General features: G+C 40.1%; 1 protein-coding gene across 1 annotated transcript; it reads left to right on the top strand.

The window, feature by feature from the left end:
- The first annotated feature begins 870 nt into the window (after positions 1-870).
- On the top strand, positions 871-22,495 carry LOC137625008 (rho-related protein racC-like). Its single transcript, XM_068355950.1, has 5 exons — positions 871-1,244; positions 3,691-3,792; positions 4,464-4,610; positions 10,614-10,734; positions 21,255-22,495. Exons 2-5 carry the CDS (start codon positions 3,700-3,702, stop codon positions 21,491-21,493), a joined length of 600 nt encoding a protein of 199 aa, XP_068212051.1. The 5' UTR covers positions 871-1,244; positions 3,691-3,699; the 3' UTR covers positions 21,494-22,495.
- Positions 22,496-26,289: the final 3,794 nt, after the last annotated feature.

The raw sequence follows: 26,289 nt of genomic DNA on the forward strand, positions 1-26,289 counted from the left end.
TCTTTACTTTCATTGCTCGTAGCACATGCCTTCTAAATATGACGCATCTCTCAACAGGTTAAAATGGTAAGTGCCAAGTAAGATACCTGTTGTTTCCCGGTGGCCACCAGACTGCACCAGTTCACGTACTGACATTAAAATAAGCTCCCATTTGATATGAGAACTGAAAACATATCTCCACAGAGCCTGGCGTATCTTGCGGGGCTATGATATAATGGATTTACTGATGGAATTAGAAGTTATCGTACCTTGTGCCAATTTCGGGTAACGAGGATTTTTAAAAAAAATACCACCAAATGCCAAATAAGGCTCTGGATTTTCTAAATCCCTTGCGCTTAATGACTCACCACAGCACCATTTCAACTTTAAACATTCTTCTTTCCTGACTCTATATTATTATTATTTTTCTTTTACTGCTTCTTGGTTTTACTCGTCATTACTTTCAGTTTATGCAATAAGTTATAAACGGTCAGCTCATTTAGAACGGTTACGTTTGGTGCTGAAATATTTACTGTTCTTCGAAAGAACTAGCTTTTCAATTTTCCAACTCATCATTGTATATCTTTGGAAATTCAAGAATGATTTAGGCCATTTAACTTGGATCTAGATTGTGGTAACCTTTTGTTGTTCGTGAGTAAATTAGCCAACCTTAGGTAATTCCTATCTTATCACATAGCTTCCTGTCTTATGTTTGTAACACTTCATTATCAGCTCTTATTTTCCATTCGTTTTCTACATTTCATATCCAGATTGAGGTAATCATTGCATTCTTAACCCCATAAAGTAACTCATCGTCCATTATCTTTTCTTCTTTTTAAACCTTTTGATAGAAAATAATAATATACGTCACTGTAATTGTTCTTATCAAAGAATTACTCATTACATCCGGTTCTCGCTAATGTCTGTGTCCCACACAGTTGTAGTTTACAGCTTGGTCTATCGTTAACACATCGTCTCGCAGTTGCAGTTTGGTCTTTCGTTAATACATCGACTTGTAGTTACAGTCACTTTGTTCTATCTGTAACACGTGTTGCAGTTACAGGTTGATCTCCCGGTAACAAGTCTCTTGCAGGAACTACTTTGCCTGTAGTTAACACGTCGTCTACGCGTCTACCAATTACAGCTTGGCCTATCGTCTTGAATTTTAAATGAGTAGACCTATGCGAACGCTGAGAGATAAAACAAAAAGTGCTGTCTGGACAATAGATAGGTTGCAATGAAAGAAAACTGCCGTACTTCATTGGGTAAGTAAGACAAGTTACCAAAATACATATTTCATAGTTGTAAAGTGATCTAGATGGTAATTCATTAGTGACTCAAAACTAAAACACCTGCGCTGTACGTTGAAATTAATGAGCGTTAAAGTTGTGAAAAACAAAAAATAAAGTTGTTTTGAAGCTTTTCATGTGATCATGATTACAAATAAAGGCCAGAAGAATAGTTAGTCTTGATATTAACAACATTAAGCACAGCAGAGGGCCATTTTAATAGGAATTTCCTACTAATTTGAGGGAGGAATGACATCGCGCAGGAGGTCAAAGCTTGTCACGATCTGTGATCATTGTTGTGTGAATTCATATATATATATATATATATATATATATATATATATATATATATATATATATATATATATATATATATATATATATATATATATATATATATATATATATATATATATATATATATATATATATATATATATATATATATAGTGATGAATTCACATAACAATGATCACAGATCGAGACAAGCTTTGACCTCCCGCGCGAGGTCATTCGTCCCACAAATTTGTAAGAAATTCCTATCAAAATGGCAACACTCCTGTTTGAATGTTGTTTACAACAAGACTAACTATTCTTCTGGCCTTGATTTGTGATCAAGATCACATGAAATGCTTCAAAACAACTTCATTTCAACATACTGGCATTTTTTGCCAGTTTCCGAAGGCTTTTGGTACAGCCAAAAAGGAAAGAAATATATTACCTAGTCACACGAGTTAGGAAATATTTTACGTAAAGGAATATCATACATGCAATATTAAATCAAAAGCTATAAACCTACTGCAATTTCGTGGTGTATAGCTGTATGCCTATTACCGTTTATTCTAAAAGAACTAAGAATAAATTAGCATTAACGATATACAGCATAACAAAAAATAGCCTAGTCCGATAGAGCATCACTCATCATTTCATTTCTGATAGCGATGTCTGGTATTTATGACATGTTATCTTGTGATAAATGTGAGTTTAAACTACTGCATTTCTCCTTTTGTAGGATTGCATAAATGAGTTTGTATTTAAGTGCACGTATTATTGTGTCTGCATATAGCCTACGAACGTGTGTGTTTGTAGGCTATAAACCAAAGCTCATTGGTTAATTTCCCTGTTGGAACCCTTGGGTTTATACAGCATTACTTTTCCAGCGAGGGTTATAGCCTAGTTTGTAATAATAATAATAATAATAATAATTATTATTATTATTATTATTATTATTACTTGCTAAGCTACAACCCTAATTGGAAAAGCAGGATGCTATAAGCCCAGGGGCTCCAGCAGGGAAAATAGCCCAGTGAACAAAGGTAAAAGTGAAAAATAAAATATTTTAAGAAGAGTAACATCATTAAAATAAATATCTCCTATATAAACTATATAAATTTTAATAAAACAAGAGGAAGAGAAATTAGATAGAATAGTGTGTTTGAGTGTACCCTCAAGCAAGAGAACTCTAATCCAAGACAGTGGAAGCCCATGGTACAGAGGCTATGGCACTACCCAAGACTAGAGAACAATGGTTTGATTTTGGAGTGTCCTTCTCCTAGAAGAGCTGCTTACCATAGCTAAAGAGTCTCTTCTACCCTCACCAAGAGGAAAGTGGCCACTGAACAATTACAACACCTTGGGTGAAGAAGAATTGTTTGGTAATCTCAGTGTTGTCAGGTATGAGGACAGAGGAGAATATGTAAAGAATAGGCCAGAATATTCGGTGTATGTGTAAGCAAAGGAAACATGAACCGTAACTAGAGAGAAGGATCAAATGTAATACTGTCTGGCCAGGCAAATGATGCCATTGCTCTCTAGCGGTAGTATCTCCACGGGTGGCTGGTGCACTGGCCAACCTACTACTTAATAATAATAATAATAATAATAATAATAATAATAATAATAATAATAATAATAGCGTCATGTTGGAATTTCCAGTTGACAAGAAAGTCTTACCTACATTAAAGGTCGGTTGCCTGATGCTCCCTCTCCAATACCTTCTATCAAAGGTATCCTTCTTCTGCTCAACCCCTTCGCTTTAATTGCTCTGAAAATAACTATACCAGCAACAATACGTATAAACCACTATTCTATTCTAGCATAACTTTACCTAGGTCTACGTCTCACAGAATTTTCTTCCCATCATGTCACACGGTTGTTTAAAAAAAAATGTAGGCTTATCTTCCTTGTCTGACCCCATTATTTGTCAAATTTTTGTGTTATCTTATTAGATCTACATTGATAGAAAGTCTTAGTTTAAAATAATAAGTAAAAATGGTGGACGATTGACGATTAGGAAATTTTGGATATTCAAAAGCAAACACATCTTTGTTAGTAAAAGAGACTAAAGTGTAGAATTTAAGATATTGTTTTCAAATCTTTCTCTCATGCCACCTGTTATTAGTTGTATGTTTTATACCAACAGATTACCACAATGGCGACAGAAAGTGAGTCTCAGCCTATAAAAGTCGTGATCGTTGGTGATGGTGCAACTGGAAAGACCTGCCTTGTGCTCTCTTACTTAAATGTTAGTAAGAACTGAAATTGGTGAAATCATTTTGTATTGCAGTGTGTGTAGGCCTATATGTTTACTGTTCACATGTAGCGTAATAATTACTGTATAGGCTCACAAGTCTACATTTATAAACATAAACATTAAAAGTTTTTTTTTTATATATATAGCAAACTAGATATGAGAAATTCTGAATCATTCCTATTTGTATAAGCCAAAACAAATTTATCAAAATGTATTAAGCGAAGGTTATTTATATGAAAATGTCTATATGATGATCTCTGGTGGAAGTTTTGGGATTTCAAATTACATCTATTGGGGATAATAACCACACACACACACACACACACACACACACACACACACACACACACACACATATATATATATATATATATATATATATATATATATATATATATATATATATATATATATATATATATATATATACATATATATATATATATATATATATATATATGTATATATATATATATATATATATATATATATATATATATATATATATATATATATATATATATATATATATATAGTATTATATCTACAGCCATAACAAAATTTGCCACCAACACTCATTAATAAATTTCGATGACCTTGTATTTATTCCTTTTTTTTTCTCTTCACCTGGTTTATTGATTATTCTTTCCTTTTTTTCTTAGAGAAGCTTTCCAAGCGAGTACATTCCGACGGTGTTCGAAAATCACGTAGGCTGTTTCAGTGACGGTGAAACGGACAATCACATCAGTTTCTGGGACACGGCTGGACAATGCGAGTACGGAAGACTGAGACCACTGGCTTATCAAGATGTACGTATCACTTTTATAAGCAACCCATACATTACATTTTTTTTTTAGCAGGTTCGTACATTATTTAGGGTTGTATCTTTACCTATGGTAAGCAGCTCTTCTAGGACACTCCAAAATCAAACCATTGTTCTCTAGTCTTGGATATTGCCATGGACTCTGTACTATGGTCTTCTGCTGTCTTGGGGTATAGTTCTCTTGCTAAGGATACTATAGGGCACTCTATTCCTTCTTATTTCTATTCATCTTTTTATTTTTATAGTTTACATATGAAAGGTTTATTTTAATGTGACTGTTCGTAGATTATTTTAATTGTTCATTACTTCTCTGGTATTATTATTATTATTATTATTATTATTATTATTATTATTATTATTATTATTATTATTATTATTATTATTATTATTATTACTGCTGAAAAAAGGAAAGATAGAATATTTCAAGAACAGTGACATTAAAATAAATATTTCCTATATAAACTATGAAAACTTTGACAAAACGAGAGGAAGAGAAATTAGATAGAATAGTGCTCAAGTGTACCCTCAAGCAAGAGAACTCTAACCCAAGACAGTGGAAGACCATGGTAAAGATGGTTTGATTTTGGAGTCTCTTTCTAGAAGAGCAGCTTACCATAGCGAAAGAGTCTCTTCTACCCTTACCAAGAGGAAAGTAGCCACTGATCAATTACATCACAGCAGTTAACCCCTTGGGCCAAGGAAAATTGTTTGGTAATCTCAGTGTCGTTAAGTGTATGAGGACAGAGGATAATGTGTAAATAGGCCAGACTATTCGGTGTATGTGTAAGCAAAGGGAATATGAGCCGTAACCAGAGAGAGGGATCCAATGTAGTGCTGTCTGGCCAGTCGAAAGACCCTATAACTCTCTAACGGTAGTATCTCAAAGAGTAGTATCCTGCTTTTCCAAATAGAGTTGTAGGTTAATAATAATAATAATAATAATAATAATAATAATAATAATAATAATAATAATAATAAAGCAAGTAAGGCAGACAAAGATCAGTGACTTACCAAGATGTATCACTTAGTTTTATAATTAACACATTCAGATATATTTTTATAGTAGATACGTACATTTTTTTAGGATTGCATCGCTCTAATTAAGCAACCCGAACAATGATTAATGAACTAATAACAATAGTAAGTGTAATCTTTATTTTGAAATAATCTATAAAGGAATTAGAAAATAATTTAAAAGAAATATGATGCTATGGTGAAGTATAGTTGAATATCTAAGTTTAATGTATTTGTAGGCCTACATTTTCAAACACTGGTCTATCTCAAGCTATTGAAGTCTACTTACGCCTTAGTTTTAATATGTAAGATACTGCCACTTAGATCCCAATCATAGCTTGTTATATATATATATATATATATATATATATATATATATATATATATATATATATATATATATATATATATATATATATATATATATATATATATCCCTCAACTTTTAATTCTAATTCCCCTTTAGCTTCAATGGACCAGTACTTTCAGAGCTATCACTTATAAAGTATTCATATGATTTAACTTTTGGAAATTTGGTCATATGAAAAAGACGTTGGAAGTGAAAATGGCGTAGTAAAAGTGAAGAACTTGAAGCGTAAATATTCATGAAAGTTTAAGTTTTATTTTCTAGTTTATAGTTTTCATCTTTCTCTTGTGTTCATCTCAATGTGACCTTTATTATCTTGTGTCGCAGGAAATCCTCTTATTTCATTGCGCATCGTCATGTCAACAATACCATACAGAAAACATCCAAGCCTTAAACAAGGGACTGACTAAGAAAACGAGAGCCAGCATCAATCGGAATAAATTATTATTATTATTATTATTATTATTATTATTATTAATTAGTAACCTATAACCCTAGTTGGAAAAGCATGATGCTATAAGCCCAAGGGCTCCAACAGGGAAAATAGCTCAGCTAGGAAAGAAAATAAGGAAATAAATAAACTACAAGAGAAGTAATGCACATATGAAATACAATATTTCAAAAACACTAACAACATTAAAATAGATCTTTCATATATAAACTATAAAAACTTCCAAAATTAACAAGAAGAGAAATAGTAGTGTACCCGAGTGTATCCTCAAACAAGAGAACTCTACCCCAGGACAGTGGAAGACCATGGTACAGAGGCTATGACACTACTCAAGACTAGAGAACAATGGCTTGATTTTTAAGTGTCCTTCTCCTAGAAGAGCTGCTCACCATAGCTAAAGAATCTCCTTTGCCCTTACTGAGATGATAGTAGTCACTGAACAATTACAATGCAGTAGGTTACTAGGCTAGTTGACCCCTTAAGCGAAGAAGATTTTTAAGAACCTTAAACGTTGCAGCCATGTTTGAGGCACATTTGAATAAACTATCTACTCTCTCGGAGCCCCTGACTCACTCTGAGTAGTGCGTAACTCATACATAAATGTACAATAAAAAATGAAACAACTGAGCATATGTATAAAATATTATAATTTCATAAACAGAAGGCTTACAAAGAATCATATTCTACCTTTGTTGTAATTTATAAAGAATTCAATACTTTGTAACATAAACTACAGTATAATACTTATAATTAACGTTGAAACGTTCTATCAATGAAATCTGATGCAATATCTCTTTCAATACGTGTAGCCTATGGCCCTTATTGTATTACAGTACATAAATGCATAATATATAACAACCTAGATAGTTTCGTGGAAAATTACGAACACTAGGCGAATATTTCTAACAACTAGACCAAGGTTATGTTACGATTACCTGCGTAGAAAGATTTATGTATTAACTCAAGAATGATAAGGAAATTATACAAAGTAACAAGAAGTTGAGCAAAATATGATCATATTTGTATTGACAGATCAACCAAGAAAATATAAATAATAATTGCTTTGATTTAAAGATGAAAATTACCACCACCAATGTAGTATGTGATATTTATCAATAATTGACAACAGTCAATGATATAGTAAATGAAGCACTGATGTATTAGGGTGCCCTTAATCAAAGTTGACTTTAAGTCATGCTAAGGCTTAGGTTTGCCTGTACACAGACACAGACACACACACACATCTCCCCTATATAATAAAGGGAGTGGGAAGGGTTGAATCTGTACGTGTATGCATTTGTATCTGAATATTTAGTTGTCATTTTGACGGGTTGTGTAAACTAGTGTATATATATATATATATATATATATATATATATATATATATATATATATATATATATATATATATATATATATATATATATATCATCGGCTATTACCAGTTCACTATAGAAGGGACTCAGACATTTCCTTCCACTTGTATCTGTTTACGGTCTTTCAATGTCAGTCCACAACCACAAACTTTCTTAGTTGGTCTATCCATCGTCTTCTCTTCCTTACCGTGCTTCTTTTACAATCTCTAGTGACCCATTCTGTTATTCTTAATATCCATCTATTATTTGTCATTCTCATAATATGTCCTGTCCATGTCCATTTATTTTCCTTATATGTTGTTAGGACCCTCTACTTTAGTTTGCTCTTGTATCCATGTTGCTCTTTTTCTGTCTCTTAAGGTTATTCCCATCATTATTCCTTCCATAGGTCTTTATTTGTAGTAACTAGCTTGTTCTAAGACTTTAGTAAGGCTCCAAATATCTGATGCGCACTTTAATACTGGTCGGACCATCTGATTAAATACCTTTTTTTAGAGAAAGTGGCATTTTACATTTCATAATCTAATTTGTTTATCAAATTCTCTCCATTCCACAATTAACTTTCTTTTAATTTTGGTCTCGTGTCTTGGGGAAACACTTACTGTCTGTCCTAAGTACGTCTTAATTAGATATCTCTAGAGGTTCGTCCGTAACTCTTTATTTGTTGTTTCTCTAAACATTGTGTTAGTTTTATATATATTAATTTTGTCCTACATTTCTGCTGTCTTCATACAAATCTTCTATCATATTTTGTAATTTCTCCAACGATTCACAAAACACAACTGTCATCTGCAAATCTAAAGTATTTATTCCCCATTAATATTAATTCCTACATTTTCCCCTAATTATATATATATATATATATATATATATATATATATATATATATATATATATATATATATATATATATATATATATATATATATATATATATATATATATGTGTGTGTGTGTGTGTGTGTGTGTACACACAAACACACGTGTGTGTGTGTGTGTGTGTGTGTATGCATGGGGTTAGTCTTGCCCTGCTGACGTTCTGGTGTGGATCTCTTCAGGTGATGTTGGAGCTGAACCCAGACATCTTTAACTTATAAACCTTACCTTTAATTAAGCCACTCTCATAGTATCGACTCAAACAATTCAGTTCTTTACAATAATTTAATAATATCACAAATCCATTGTTGGTATGAAGAAGCCATCTGGGATTTTTATGACCAGGGCATTACTTTTGGGAAAAATTTTTCTTTGCTTCCCAGTTTAACATTACAATTTAACTTATCGTTATCTTCTTTTCCACCGTTAACCTTACATTAAGGGGTCGGTTGCCTGATACACCCTCTACAATGCCTTTCATCATAGACATCTTCCACTAAACTTCTTCTTTCCATATTATCCTTCAATTAATCTCGCCATCTAATCCATCTAATTCTGCCTCCATCTCGATCTTCTTCCCCTAACAGGTTTCTCCCAAATCCTCACTCACTCCCCTCCATTCATCCTCAACACAGGACCAAACCATCTATCGTGACACACTTCTTTTCTATGTCTGCCATTCTTCTTAAAAAATAGTTTTAAAATCTTTCAATCTGTGATATTCCCATAATTTAATTCATTGCTATGGTGGCTCTTGAACCTTTGGTGACATTTCAATGTGTAAACAAATGTTAGGCCTACCTTTGGATAAAGTTCTATAGACTGTATTACTAGTTTGTCATTTTCTTCGTGCCAACCTTAGGTAATGTTCTCATGTTTTCTTTCTTGCTATGAATGGGAATACTAGCATTTAAAAAAAATGAAAATCAGTTAAGCAATGAATTACTTTTGTATAAGTAAATTTTACCATATTTGTTCACAACTCCCAATACCTCTTTGTTGAAGACTATACTGTACTTAACTGCTAGAGCATACACTCGGGCTGCAATTTTATCTTGTTTTTCTTCCTGTTTTTTTTTTTTATTTATATATGAAAGGTTTAGCTTAATGTTGTTACTGTTCTGAAAATATTTCATCTTGATTGTTCATTACTTCTCTTGTAGTTATTTCCTTTCCTCACCGGGACATTTTTCCCTGTTGGAGCCCTTGGGCTTATAGCATCCAGCTTTTCCAACTAGGTTTTGTAATAATAATAATAATACTGGCAGGTAGCAGGTTGGCCAGGGCACCAGCCGCCCGTTGAGACACTACCGCTAGAGAGTTATGGGGTCCTTTGACTAGCCAGACTGCACTACATTGGATCCTTCTCTCTGGTTACGGTTCTTCCCCTTTGCCTACTCATACACAGAATAGTCTGGCCTATTCTTTACATATTCTCCTCTGTCCTCGTACACCTGGCAACACTGAGATTACCAAACAATTCTTCACCCAAGGGGTTAACTACCGCACTGTTATTGATCAGTGGCCAATTTCCTCTTGGTAATGGTAGAAGAGACTCTTTAGTTATGGTAAGCAGCTCTTCTAGGAGGACACTCCAAAATCAAATCATTGTTCTCTAGTCTTGGGTAGTGCCATAGCCTCTTCCACTGTCTTGGGTTAGAGTTTTCTTGCTTGAGAGTACACTATTCTATCTAATTTCTCTTCCTCTTGTGTTGTTAAATTATTTAAAGTTTATATATGAAATATTCATTGTTCTTAATATATTTTATTTTTCCTTGTTTCCTTTCCTCACTGGGTTATTTTCCCTGTTGGAGCCTCTGGGCTTATAGCATCCTGCTTTTTCAACAAGGGTTGTAACTTAACAATTAATAATAATAATTCATTATTGCTTGTAATCTTTTGCAGACAACAGTCTTCCTTGTGTGTTTTAGCGTTGAAAATAGAGCATCTTTTGATCATGTGTCGTCTCTATGGCTCCCAGAAGTGAGGAAGTTTTGCGGTCTGGAAGTCCCGACAGTTCTCGTTGGTAAGAAATATTGGCCTGGTACTAAGATAGATAACTCTTCAGTCATTAAAATAATCATCTTTGTCAATTAGTATATCTCTAAATGGTGAAAAAAAAATACCAAAGTCTATAGCTTTCATATTGTCCATAAATACATTTTTCTTATTGCAATAAAGTACTCTAATAGTGTACAGTAGGCCTATTTATAAATATAATCATTACAGTCGACCTTGCAGTAATGTGATACAGTACAGTATATTCAGTTGACTAAATTTCCTGTTTTATAAACAAAAATATTAGCTTCCATATATTAATAATTAACTATACTCAATTTTTTTTAATGAGGCGCATTTGCAGACTAGCGGTGCCCTTTTAGCTAGGAAAAGTTTCCTGCTCTCTGATTGGTCAGAATGATCGTTGTCCAACCAATCAGCGATCAGGAAACTTTTCCGACCTAAAATGGCACCCTTGCGAGTTGGTGCAAATCTGCCTAAGCGTTCCTCTTGGAGGCTGAATCAACTCAAAGGTGCTAAAGTATATAGGGCTGCAACCCCTACTAAAGGACCTCTACACAACCTCTAACCCAGGCGCTTCTCAAGAATGAATTGACCACCCGCCAAATCAAAAGGATGCGGAAGGCTTCTTAGCCTACCGTAACAACCATAAAAACAACAATAAAAGCATTCAAGAGAAAGGTTAAAAAAGGTTATGGGATTAAGGGAATGTAGTGGCTGAGCCCTCACCTACTACTGCACTCGCTGCTACGAATGGTCCCAGGGTGTAGCAGTTCTCGTAAAGAGACTGGACATCTTTAAGATAAAATGATGCAAACACTGACTTGCTCCTCCAATAGGTTGCATCCATTATGCTCTGCAGAGAACGGTTTTTATTAAAGGCCATCGAAGTAGCTACGGCTCTTACTTCGTGGGTCCTTACCTTCAGCAACGCAAGGTCTTCCTCCTTTAAGTGAGAATGGGCTTCTCTAATCAGAAGCCTTATATAATACGAAACCCCGTTCTTGGACATGGGCCTCGAAGGTTTCTTGATGGCACACCATAAGGCTTCTGACTGTCCTCGAATAGGTTTAGACCTATTAAGATAATACTTGAGAGCTCTGACAGGGCAAAGAACTCTCTCTAGCTCGTTACCTACCATGTTGGAGAGGCTAGGTATTTCAAATGATCTAGGCCAAGGACGCGAAGGAAGTTCATTCTTAGCTAAGAATCCGAGCTGAAAAGAACATGTTGCAGATTCGGTCGTGAAACCAATGTTCTTGCTGAAGGCATGAACCTCACTGACTCTCTTAGCTGTTGCAAGGCAGACGAGAAAAAGTCTTGAGGGTAAGGTCCTTGAAGGAAGCTGACTGGAGAGGTTCGAACCTAGGTGACATAAGGAACCTTAAGACTACGTCTAGGTTCCAGCCTGGAGTGGGTAGACGACGCTCTTTAGAAGTCTCAAAAGACTTAAGGATGTCTTGAAGGTCCTTGTTGGAAGAAAGGTCCAAACCTCTGTGGCGGAGAACTGAAGCCAACATACTCCTGTACCCTTTAATCGTAGGGGCTGAAAGGGATCTCTCATTCCTAAGATGTAATAGGAAGTCAGCTATTTGGGTCACAGAGGTATTGGTAGAGGATACTGCATTGGCTCTACACCAGCTCCGGAAGACTTCCCACTTAGATTGGTAGACTCTACGAGTGGAAACCCTTCTTGCTCTGGCAATCGCGCTGGCTGCCTCCTTCGAAAAGCCTCTAGCTCTAGCGAATCTTTCGACAGTCTGAAGGCAGTCAGCCGAAGAGCGTGGAGGTTTGGGTGCAACCTGTCTACGTGAGGTTGACGTAGAAGGTCCACTCTTAGAGGGAGAGTCCTGGGGACGTCGACTAGCCATTGAAGTACCTCTGTGAACCATTCTCTTGCAGGCCAAAGGGGAGCAACCAGCGTCAGCCGTGTCCCTTCGTGCGAGATGAACTTCTGAAGGACTTTGTTTATTATCTTGAACGGTGGAAATGCGTAAAGGTCGAGATGGGACCAGTTCAGCAGAAAAGCATCCACATGAACTGCTGCTGGGTCTGGAACTGGGGAACAGTACAGCAGAAGTCTCTTGGTCATGGAGGTGGCAAACAGATCTATGGTAGGCTGACCCCACAAGGTCCAAAGTCTGTTGCACACACTCTTGTGGAGGGTCCATTCCGTGGGAATGACCTGATCCCTTCTGCTTAGGCGATCTGCTGAGACGTTCATGTTGCCCTGAATGAACCTCGTGACTAAAGTGAGGTTTTGACTTCTTGACCAAATGAGGAGGTCCCTTGCGATCTCGTATAGGCTCCTCGAATGGGTCCCTCCTTGCTTGGAGATGTAAGCCAAGGCTGTGGTGTTGTCTGAGTTCACCTCCACCACCTTGCCTAGCAGGAGGGACTTGAAGTTCAGCAGGGCTAAATGAACTGCTAGTAGCTCCTTGCAGTTGATGTGGAGCGTTCCCTGTTCCTCGTTCCACGTTCCCGAGCATTCCTGTCCGTTCAAGGTCGCACCCCAGCCCGAGTCCGATGCATCTGAGAAGAGATGAAGATTGGGGGTCTGAATAGCCAACGATAGGCCCTCCCTGAGAAGGAGATTGGTCTTCCACCACAAGAGAGTGGTCTTCATCTCTTTGGTGACTGGGATAGAGACTGCTTCGAGAGTCAAACCCTTGTCCCAATGAGCTGCAAGATGGAATTGAAGAGGGCGGAGGTGGAGTCTCCCTAGCTCGACGAACAGGGCCAGCGATGAAAGGGTCCCTGTGAGACTCATCCACTGTCTCACCGAGCAACTGCTCCTCTTCAGCATGCTCATGATGCAATCTAGGGCTTGGCTTATCCTTGGGGCCGATGGAAAAGCCCGAAAATCCTGACTCCGAATCTCCATTCCCAGGTACACAATGGATTGGGAGGGAATGAGCTGAGACTTTTCTATGTTGACTAACAGACCCAGTTCTTTGATTAAGTCCAAAGTCCAGTTGAGACTCTCCAGACAGCGACGACTCGTGGAGGCTCTCAACAGCCAGTCGTCTAAGTAAAGGGAGGCTCTGATGTCCGATAAGTGGAGGAATTTTGCTATATTCCTCATCAGATGCGTAAACACCATAGGAGCTGTGCTTAGGCCAAAACACAGGGCTTGGAATTGGTACACAACCTTTCCAAAAACGAATCTCAGGAAAGGTTGGGAGTCTGGATGAATAGGAACGTGAAAGTAGGCATCTTTCAGGTCCAACGAGACCATCCAGTCCTCCTGCCGGACCGCTGCTAGGACCGACTTCGTCGTCTCCATCGTGAACGTCTGCTTGGTGACATACGCATTGAGCGCGCTGACGTCCAGCACCGGTCTCCAACCTCCTGTCTTCTTGGCCACCAGAAAGAGACGGTTGTAGAAGCCCGGGGATTGATGGTCCCGGACTATAACCACTGCCTTCTTCTGTACAAGGAGCGACACCTCCTGGTGCAACGCTAGCCTCTTGTCCTCTTCTTTGTAGTTGGGAGAGAGGTTGATGGGAGATGTGGTCAGAGGGGGTTTGCGGCAGAATGGAATCCTGTAACCCTCCCTCAGCCAACTGACAGACTGGGCGTCTGCACCTCTCTTTTCCCAGGCTTGCCAGAAGATCTTGAGTCTGGCTCCTACTGCTGTCTGGAGATGCGGAGAGTCAGTTTTTTCCTTTAGAAGCCTTGGAACTTTTCCTAGACTTGCTCCTGGAAGAGTCTGGACGGGAGCTTCCTCGGCTGGGGGCTCTACCACGAAAGGGCGGTATGAACCTCGTAGCAGGAGTATCAGCCACTGGGGTGCGATAAGTCCTGGGGACTGAGGTAGGAACCTTAGTCTTACGAGCCGATGAGGCCACAAGATCATGTGTGTCCTTTTGTATCAGGGCAGCAGACAAGTCCTTAACAAGCTCTTCGGGAAAAAGGAACTTCGAGAGCGGAGCGAAAAGGAGTTGAGACCTTTGACAAGGTGTGATGCTGGAGGAAAGGAAGGTACAAAGCTGCTCCCTTTTCTTAAGAACCCCTGACACAAACATCGAAGCAAGCTCGCCAGATCCATCTCTAATGGCCTTATCCATGCAGGACATTAATAGCATGGCAGAATCCTTGTCCGCAGGGGAGGTCTTCTTGCTGAGGGCCCCCAGGCACCAGTCTAGGAAGTTGAACATCTCAAATGCTCTAAAAACACCCTTCAGGAAGTGATCAAGGTCTGAGAAGGTCCAGCAAACCTTAGAGCGCCTCATTGCTGTTCTACGAGGAGAGTCTACCAGACTTGAGAAGTCAGCCTGGGCAGAGGCAGGTACTCCCAAGCCTGGTTCCTCTCCTGTGGCATACCAAACGCCCGCTTTAGAAGTGAGCTTAGTCGGAGGAAACATGAACGAAGTCTTTCCAAGTTGTTGCTTAGACTGCAACCACTCCCCTAAAATCCTTAACGCTCTCTTAGAGGACCTTGCTAAGACGAGCTTAGTATAAGTAGACTTAGCTGGCTGCATGCCCAGCGAAAACTCAGATGGCGGAGAGCGGGGGATAGCAGAGACAAAGTGGTCTGGGTATACCTCCCTAAAAAGAGCCAAGACCTTACGAAAGTCAATAGAAGGAGGAGAAGACTTGGATTCATCCACGTCTGATGAGGGATCCAGGTGTGCAGCCTCATCATCAGACACCTCATCACCAGAGTGTAGCGAAGAGATCGGTAAGGTATGCTGAACAGCAGAGTCAGCACGAGCTGGAACAACAATATTTGTGGTTTCCTCCTCAAGACTCTGTTGAGGGAACACCTGAGGCTCAGTCTGCAAAGGCTGATCAAAAGAAGTAGCAGAAGGTAGGCGCATGGGTGGAGTAGGCTGACTCCTGGCATGAGTGTCTGAACTCAAGGGTTGCGCTTGCTGAGTGGTTGGCGGATGCGCAGTAGCAAGTTCCTGAGGAACGAGTTGAGGTTCCTGAGGTGTGAGCTGTGAGCGATGAGGTAGTGGCTGCGCAGAACGCAGTAATTGTCTCGCGAGTTGAGGTTCCTGAGGCGCAAGGCTAAGGTGTTGAGGTGCTTGCCTTGAGGAGGGTTGAGCTCGCTGCAGCGAGAGCTGAGGAGACTGACTCATGGATGGGAGAGGTTGTTGTACCTCAAGAGAGTGTTGCCTCACTGGTGGAACTGCAAGTGGAAGCGGAGGAAGTAAGGTATAAGCTTCCTGTTCCCATTGCTGAGGTTGCCTTAAGGAAGGCGGAGGGAGCTGCACACCACTGGAAACAGTAAACTCAGAACGTGGTAAGGTATCCTGAGGAGCCTCAACATCGTACGCCTGGCAGGCAGTACTGCGGTCAGGCGGAGCGATCGCAGGAGGAGGTGTAACCTTCTCAGCCTGACACTCACGCATCAAGACCGCAAGTTGTGACTGCATGGACTGCAGTAGAGTCAACTTGGGGTCGGCAGACACTAAGGTCTGCTGAGGTAAAGCCTTAACAGCAGAGATCTGTTGCGGCAGAACCTTACTCCTCTTAGGAGGAGTGCATTCAACTGATGACTGCGGCGAGTCTGAGCTGATCCAATGACTGCAGCCCGGTTGAGTTCTTGAGGTCTGGACTCTGCGTTTGAGTGGTCTTGAGACCTGAGTCCAGCGTTTCTTCCCTGACAATTGATCAGCAGACGAGTAAAAGACGGGCTCAATCGTCTGCAGGTGGGAGTGACGGTCTCTGGAAGACACGCCCGCAACCACCGAGGATACTTCTGTGCGCCGATCAAGGCCTGCCGAACCCTTTTGCCCTTCGACATTGCTTCTCCCCTGGGCTTGGGAGCTTGCAAGAGGTCCCGGACTGGGAGGACGACTGGCACGCACAGAAGTATCCTCACGCACCACACTGACACTGACACTAGCACTTGGCACTGCACTGACACTAGCACTCGTCACAGCACTGGCACTAATACCACCCACTGCACTCTTGACCTTAAGTTCCTTGACTTCGGCCATAAGAGACTTATGATCACTAACCACTGACTCTACTTTGTCACCTAAGGCCTGAATGGCACGCAAAACAACAGACATATCAGGCTGAGGGCAAATAGTAGGTTCGGGGGTAGCCACTACAGGGGTAGGAAAAGGTAGGGGATCATGAGGTGAGGAAAAAAGTGAAGAGTGAGAAGAACTCCTCCTAACTCTCTCTCTCTCTAACTTGGTTGAATACTTAAGAAGACGGACAAAATCAAGTTCCGAAAGTCCGGCGCATTCCTCACATCGATCTTCTAACTGACAGGGCCTTTCCCTACAGTCAGAACAAGCGGTGTGAGGATCTACCGAGGCCTTCGGAATACGCCTATTACAAGACCTACATCGTCTATGGGTGGGGGCTTGTGAAATGTCAGACATCTTGAATCAAAAGAGTTAGCCAAGTGGGGTTTCAAAATCAAGCAAAAGATCGTTAACCGTTAATCAGGACTAAATAATAGCTATCTAAGCTAATATAGAAGTTTTCCAGTAAAGCGACAGCCGAAATCTGAGAGAAATACTTCACCAAAAGCCGTGAAAATACTCCAAGATCATAAGCGTATCCCAGAACGTCTTGCCGGAAGCACGACAGAGGAAAAATTGAGGAGGTGTCAACAAGAAGTACTATAGTACCTGGCCACAGGTGGCGCTGGTAAGTACACCCCCTTCTAGTATTGTGATAGCTGGCGTATCCCTCCATAGAATTCTGTCGGGCAACGGAGTTGACAGCTACATGATCATCGGGTAAGTTTAATATTGAAAAAAGATAAGTATATAACTCCTCTAAGAAATGATGCACATTGAGGAATGTAATCTAAAGAAGCGATATGTCAATTAATTTAAAGCTGTTGAATGCACAGAATGGAAGAGTGGCAGCCCTGGATGGTACTCTACTGAAGTGACAAAAAAGAAGAATTCACCCACTTAATGAATGACAAGTTTGGAAAAATATGCTTTACTACTATCAAGCTGCTCTTTTACAGGACTTACATATAAGAACAATAAGTTCTAAAGTATTATACTCTTACATTGTGACTGAAGCGATCCTCTATCACAAGAAATACATATGTATGTTTATTATTTATACACTGTATATACAGGACATCTAGTTGTCCTAGTGATACACTAGCCAATTCATTATTACTCACTTATGTACGCTAGAACTAGTTGTTATTCTGTCTAGGAGCTTGGGGTGTTACACAATCCACTGAGCAGCCACCACAGGTTCAAACGGAAACATCAAATGACCTTTGAACATCCTTGAGTTAGGAGGTTGTAAAGGGGGTGTAGCATTGCTAGATACTAATGCTATTCATAAGTTTGTGAGCTCTAACTTGCAGCAATGAACCACCACAATTGGAGATTTGTACACACAGCAACCTTTCAACAAGGACAAAATAGTTGATTTCATCAAAGTGAACTATAATGCCTGTGATCCGTTGCAGTTGCTATTTGGCACAGCTGTCCCTGAAAATCCTGAATAATATTGAAAGCCTTTGAAATCAAACTCTGAGGAAATATAAAAAAAAATCTGTTCCAATTCAGATTTAGAGCATCACTTACCACCGCTGAGAGCAGGCATTCGGAAATACACATATTGGAAGTTTATGGTTATCTTTCGTAGCAAACAGGTCTATTTGGTGAGCCATAAAGAGCTCTAAAATCTCCTGAAAAAACTCTGGTGCAGGGTCTATTCCATATGCAGGACTGTCTGACTGGATAGTATCCGCTACTATATTGAGTGATACTGACAGATGGAATGTTTTCAGGAATCCATTTCTCTTCAACATCAGGAAGACTGCCATCAGTTCCAACACATACTGTATGTGAAATGTTGCGAACTGAGGGGACCACATCCCGAACATGAAGTTCTCCTCTAAATGACCTCCCCCTACCCTACTGGGATACTTCAGTATGAATAACCATGTTAGTCAGGGCAGTGGCCAATAGGAGTACTATGGGCAAGGAATCTCGAGTTAGCCATGGCCTGAGAATTCCTTCGCAATGTCTGGATAATTGAGCCACAGTCCAAAAAACCCTTCCAAGCCACTTTTCTCTGCACGCAATACAGACCTTTTAACTTGTTCCTTAACACAGGGTCAACTATCGAGGCAAACTGGAGAAGGCTCAAAGTCTTCTACAGTTGCTAATTGGAAGAAAAGCGGCTCAAAACCAAGAATCGGACCCTGCTTAGAATTCTTTGCTTAGATACTTTTGAAAGATCTAATGTGGCATTCACCATATTCCATTAGAGACCTAACCACAAAAATATTCTTCTTGGAATTAGTCTTGACTTTACAAAGTTGATCAGGTGACCTAGGCCTGAAGAACCTGCAAAACCTAATGTGTGTAATTGAGGCATAATTCTTTTGTCTCCCCCTAAATCAGTCACCTGTCTAAATAACCTGATCTGAATTCCCTGCAACCGCAGGAGTTTCATCATTGCCTTTGTAAACACATTTGGGGTATTGTTGAGGCCAAACGGCATTCCTTTGAACCTCCTCTCAAGCTGAAACCCTCGTTAATATTGGAACTGATGAGCAAAAGGGACGTGTCAATAAGTGACTTTTTGATCTATAGTACACGTGCAAGCCCCTTGGAATAGTAATTAGTGGACATGCAGAACTGTTGCCTTTTTGAGTAGATCACACCTGATGTCTTTTATGAGGTGAGACAGGTTGAGGACCATTCTTCTCTCTGGGAAGTCTTTCTTCGGCACAACGAATAATCTGCCAAGGAATTTTAGAAATCTGCAGTTTTCTGAATGGGGATACCTTAACGTGGTGAAAGGGTTTGTGTACAGCTATGATCAGCAAAGCTGTACCAGTCATGGCCACCCATACAAGGGAGGTTTGCTGTGAGAAATCAGACCAAGGTCTCCCACATCACCAATCTGCAGTAGTCAGTGATGAAAATTCCCAAACCCCTGACCTGACCAAGACATGTCTGATGCATTTGCCCTGCAGTGAACTAGAAACTGCTGCAGTTGTTGTTGTTTGCACATTTCTATGACTCCTTTCTTCAGCATTTTGCTTACAAAAGAATAAAGTCCCAGGGTCCTGGCATGATGAGACTTGTGGCGTAAGGTTTTGATATCCACAAGCAACTGAAACCCATTGAGACTATACTCTGCGTTCACTGAGAAAAACTACAACGTTCCTAAAAACAATGGAGACGACCCCAACCTGAAGCCCCTCACTGACGAGATCCTCTACCTATATGTAATTTACCAGCTCTGTTTCCCTTGGATGATCTCCAATGGTCTCTCCTTGCTCTAGAGCCAAAGTCTGATTGGTCCTGGGATATGACCTCACCTTGGTAGGGTAGCTTTATAGCTTTGTTGTCCTTGTTAAGCCTGATGCTGGATCTTATAGGCAGTAAATATACAAAAGGAAGCCTTTTTCCTTTTAAGGGCTGAAAACCTCTACTCCAATTCTCTTGAGGTAACGTAACCATTTCGTCTGCATTGCCTTTCATTTTGTCCACTAGAGGTTCAGGAAAAGAAATTTGCAGTGGATCAATGTAGAAAAATTCTTCTACTGTACCTCCATTTTCATGAGATCAAAGGTAGCCAGCACGTGGCACACCTCACCTTGAACTTTGCTTTAATAAAGTTCTGCAAGGCTTTGTAGGCGGGCTTACACAGTAATTTTACTACTGCTGAAGTTGACATCTAGGATTCCCTTATAGCCCACACTTCCATGGAAGCCACAGCAGACAGTAGTTTAAAGGTCTGGTCTGCACTAAATTCTGCAGTCCAAAGATAATCTGGGCCATATTTTAGGAAGGAAGATTTCACAAATCCCTTTTAGTTCTGTTAAATCTTTAATCCCCTTTAAGCAGCATCTCCCTCATTGATTCAAAGGAAACTTCACTATTTTAGCCACAAAGAGCATTTTCTGGCCTGGCATTGTCATTCACATCAAAGAAGCATCCAGTAAACTGTGGTTGAGAAGAAAATCCCCAGTGTCTGATAGTAATTCTGCTAAGGCATTGAGAGCAGACCTGTAGTACATCAGAACAACCGACTTCTGGGTGCAAGGTAAACAGAAGCACAGACACCGCTCTAAAGCTTAGTTTCTTAACACTAAGGATTTTGGTCAAACTGCAAACTGCCTGGTCTACCAGAAAGGGTTCAGATTCAGCATCAACTGGCACATACTGTACATATGGGTTAAAGAGTCAGGCGATGGTGAAAAGACAAGGGTTCATTGCTTAAAAGTTGTTTGTATGATTTTGAGAGGATTTAATTCACAAGTAACAAAATATTAATGGTTACCATTTTGATTAAAGAAATAGGATTTCATTTAGAATAAGGAAATGGGGAATCGGAGTGTAAAGGTGACCAGCATACAATCAGAGATTTCAACAGCCCTAGATATGTTACCGAAACCCATCCTTATTGTTCTGGGGCAACTTCGTTACCTTGCTATATCATCTTTGTATTTACATTTTATATATGCTATATGAATGTCCAGTTCATGAGTTGATTATGGTATTAAGACTGTTTGGCTAACTTGATTTTAATGCATGTCATTCACACTACCTTGTTTGATTTCAGGAACCAAGACAGATTTACGAGTAGAACTAGGTGGTACAGGGAAAAATCAAAAGAAAGACACTATTTACGTGCCTACAGAGGAAGGGATAGCACTTGCCAAGTCAGAGAAAATGTACACCTATGTTGAATGCTCAGCTAAACAATCTATAGGTTGTGATGCTGCTATCAGAGCTGCAGTGGAAGCTGGGAGAAATTATGAGGCTCCTACAAAAAGGAATTCTTGTTGCACAATATCTTGATAATTTGGACCAAATTACCTACTGCTGGAGTTGAGAGCAATTTGGCACTGAAGATGCAACTGGGGGAATTCCTGCAATTGCACCATGAAGTTAGAGGTTGGGAAGCAAGATGGAAAAATAGAAGCCTAACCCCAAGTGCAACTAGGGCATAAGGAATGCTGTAGACTCTCTGGTAATGCTTATTGCACAGCATGATGTGTGACTACATCGACCTGCTGCAAGGAAAATCTTCAAAATATAAATGAATGTTCTGCAAATTTATCATTAAGGTCATATGTATCAAATTTAGCTTTGTTATTCTATAACCCACCATTGCTGTGTAGCAATGCCACTTTATAAAATGAACAATACACTGTTAGTACAACATATCACAGACTTTGGGTTGGATCTATGAATTTGTTGTACCGAACCATGCATGGCATTGAGTGGCCAAGTGCTACCTGGGTGGGAAAAAACAAAGCAATTGCACCAAGAAGTAAAAGTCAAGAGGTTACATAGCAAGAAGGAAAATGGAAGTCGAAACAGTACCGCTAAAGTGGATTGCAATGTTTTTTTTTGGCCTGATCAATGAAATACAAACTTAAGCCATTAGCACAAACTAACAATAGATAGACTTCTGCCAATCAACTACAGTACCTAACTTAAAAAGACAATTACTGTGGGTGCAATGTGATCATACATATACGTGAATTATGGTATGATAAGGTATAACAATATATTTATAAAAGTATTATAGTTACTGTATGGATTTAAAAAAAAAATACGAACTGCAGATGTAATGCGATTATATACAGAAACTGTGGTATGATAAACAATAACAATACATCTCTATTTGTATATTACTGTACTGATGTAAAAAAGAGACAATTACTGTACAATAGATGCAATGTGATTATATACACGAACTATGGTATGACTTTCTCATTTTGTATGGAAATGGTTAATTTCAGAATTTTCATGTGTACAGTAATTGTGGCTCAGAATGACAGCAATCTCAGATTAAATATTGTATTTAAATAAATTTAATTTTACAGGTATAATTGTTGAATAATTCATAAATTTACCGATGTAGAAAAGAAGAGAAGTTAAATCTCATATCTAGCTCACTTCAAGTTACAAAAAGACAAAATGAAGATAAATATTTAAATGACCAACACTATAACATCCACATAAGATCTGTTAGCTACTGCTGGTCTTATGAAGAAAAATTTTATTTTGATAATAAAATAAATTTTTGAATATACTTACCCGGTGATTATAATAGCTGCAACTCTGTTGCTCGACAGAAAACTCTAAGGTAAAACTCGCCAGCGATCGTTACACAGGTTGCGGGTGTGCCCAACAGCGCCATCTGTCGTCCAGATACCCAGTACTCAATGTAAACAAAGACTCAATTTTCTCCTCGTTCCACTGCGTCTCTATTGGGGAGGAAGGGAGGATCCTTTAATTTATAATCACCGGGTAAGTATATTCAAAAATTTATTTTATTATCAAAATAAAATTTTTCAATATTTAACTTAGCCGGTGATTATAATAGCTGATTCACACCCAGGGGGGTGGGTAGAGACCAGCAATATATGTTTACATTATTATGAGCTAAGAGTTTTTATTTCATTTTAGAAGTTATCAAAATAACAAAAACAAAATAAATAGGTACCTGGTAAGGAAGTCGACTTGAACAATTACTCTGCCTTTTTAAGTACGTCTTCCTTATGGAGCCTCGCGATCCTCTTAGGATGCTGATCGACCCCTAGGATATGAAGTATCAAGGGTTGCAACCCATACCACAGGACCTCATCAAAACCCCTAATCTAGGCGCTCTCAAGAAATGACTTTGACCACCCGCCAAATCAACCAGGATGCGAAAGGCTTCTTAGCCTTCCGGACAACCCAAAAAACAACAATAAAAAAATTTCAAGAGAAAGATTAAAAGGTTATGGAATTAGGGAATTGTAGTGGTTGAGGCCTCACCCACTACTGCACTCGCTGCTACGAATGGTCCCAGTGTGTAGCAGTCCTCGTAAAGAGACTGGACATCCTTAAGATAAAAAGACGCGAACACTGACTTGCTTCTCCAATAGGTTGCGTCCATTATACTTCGCAGAGATCTATTTTGTTTAAAGGCCACGGAAGTTGCGACAGCTCTAACTTCGTGTGTCCTTACCTTCAGCAAAGCTTGGTCTTCCTCACTCAGATGGGAATGAGCTTCTCGTATTAACAGTCTGATAAAATAGGATAAAGCATTCTTTGACATAGGCAAAGATGGTTTCTTAACTGAACACCATAAAGCTTCAGAAAGGCCTCGTAAAGGTTTAGTTCGTTTTAAATAGATCTTAAGAGCTCTTACAGGGCATAAGACTCTTTCTAGTTCATTGCCAACCAGATTCGATAAGCTTGGAATATCGAACGATTTCGGCCAAGGTCGAGAAGGCAGCTCGTTTTTGGCTAGAAAACCAAGTTGTAGTGAACATGTAGCCTTTTCTGACGAAAATCCGATGTTCTTGCTGAAGGCATGAATCTCACTGACTCTTTTAGCTGTGGCTAAGCATACCAGGAAAAGAGTCTTTAAGGTGAGATCTTTCAGGGAGGCTGAATGTAGCGGCTCGAACCTGTCTGACATGAGGAATCTTAGTACCACGTCTAAATTCCAACCAGGTGTAACCAAACGACGCTCCTTCGTGGTCTCAAAAGACTTAAGGAGGTCCTGTAGATCTTTATTGTTGGAAAGATCTAAGCCTCTGTGACGGAAGACTGATGCCAACATGCTTCTGTAACCCCTTGATAGTGGGAGCTGAAAGAGATCGTTCTATCCTCAGGTATAAGAGGAAGTCAGCTATTTGAGTTACAGAGGTACTGGTCGAGGATACAGATACTGACTTGCACCAGTTTCGGAAGACTTCCCACTTCGATTGGTAGACTCTAAGGGTGGATGTTCTCCTTTCTCTAGCAATCGCCCTGGCTGCCTCCTTCGAAAAGCCTCTAGCTATCGAGAGTCTTTCGATAGTCTGAAGGCAGTCAGACGAAGAGCGTGGAGGCCTTGGTGTACCTTCTTTACGTGTGGCTGACGTAGAAGGTCCACCCTTAGAGGAAGAGTTCTGGGAACGTCTACTAGCCATCGAAGTACCTCGGTGAACCATTCTCTCGCGGGCCAGAGGGGAGCAACTAGCGTCAACCTTGTCCCTTCGTGAGAGGCGAACTTCTGCAGTACCTTGTTGACAATCTTGAACGGAGGGAATGCATATAGATCTAGATGTGACCAATCTAGGAGAAAGGCATCTATATGAACTGCTGCTGGGTCCGGGATTGGTGAGCAAAATATTGGGAGCCTCTTGGTCATCGAGGTTGTGAAGAGATCTATGGTTGGCTGGCCCCAGGTGGCCCAAAGTCTCTTGCATACATCCTTGTGGAGGGTCCATTCTGTTGGAATTATTTGTCCCTTCCGACTGAGACAATCTGCCATGACATTCAAGTTGCCTTGGATGAACCTCGTTACTAGTGTTATGTTTAGACCTTTTGACCAGGTGAGGAGGTCCCTTGCGATCTCGTACAACGTCAGTGAGTGGGTCCCTCCTTGCTTGGAGATGTACGCCAAAGCAGTGGTGTTGTCCGAGTTCACCTCCACCACTTTGCCTTGAAGGAGAGACCTGAAGCTTTTCAAGGCCAGATGTACTGCCAGTAGCTCCTTGCAGTTGATATGCATTGTCCTTTGACTTGAGTTCCATATTCCCGAGCATTCCCGACCGTCTAATGTCGCGCCCCAGCCTACGTCCGATGCGTCCGAGAAGAGAACGTGGTTGGGAGTCTGAACAGCCAGGGGCAGACCCTCTCTGAGGCTGATACTGTCCTTCCACCACGTCAGGCAAGACTTCATCTTCTCGGAAATGGGGATCGAGACCGCTTCTAGCGTCTTGTCCTTTTTCCAGTGAAATGCTAGGTGATATTGAAGAGGACGGAGGTGTAGTCTTCCTAATGACACGAACTGTTCCAGGGATGATAGCGTCCCTATCAGACTCATCCACTTCCTGACTGAACATCGTTCCTTCTTCAGCATGTTCTGGATGCATAACTGGGCTTGGCTTGTTCTGGGGGCCGACGGAAAAGCCCGAAAAGCTAGACTGTGAATCTCCATCCCTAAATACACAATAGTTTGGGATGGGACCACTTGTGACTTTTCCATATTGACAAGGAGACCCAATTCCTTGGTCAGATCTAGAGTCCACTTTAGATCCTTCAGACAGCGACGACTGGAAGAAGCTCTGAGAAGCCAGTCGTCCAAATAGAGGGAGGCTCGGATGTCCGCTAAATGAAGGAATTTGGCTACATTCCTCATCAGCCTCGTAAACACAAGAGGAGCTGTGCTTAGGCCAAAGCACAGGGCTTGAAACTGGTAGACAACCTTTTCGAAAACGAATCTCAGAAAAGGTTGGGAGTCCGGATGGATGGGGACGTGGAAATAGGCGTCCTTTAGGTCTAAAGAGACCATCCAGTCTTCCCTTCTGACCGCTGCTAGAACCGACTTTGTGGTCTCCATGGAGAACGTCTGCTTTGTGACAAAGACATTCAGCGCACTGACGTCTAGCACCGGCCTCCACCCTCCTGTCTTCTTTGACACCAAGAAGAGGCGGTTGTAGAATCCCGGGGTTTGATGGTCCGAGACTTTGACTACCGCTCCCTTCTCTAGTAAGAGAGACACTTCCTGTTTCAATGCTCGTCTCTTGTCTTCCTCTCTGTACCTGGGAGAGAGATCGATGGGAGACGTTGCTAGAGGGGGTTTTCGTACAAACGGGATCTTGTAC

This window comes from Palaemon carinicauda, chromosome 31, assembly GCF_036898095.1.
Source record: "Palaemon carinicauda isolate YSFRI2023 chromosome 31, ASM3689809v2, whole genome shotgun sequence".
NCBI classification, from domain to species: domain Eukaryota; kingdom Metazoa; phylum Arthropoda; class Malacostraca; order Decapoda; family Palaemonidae; genus Palaemon; species Palaemon carinicauda.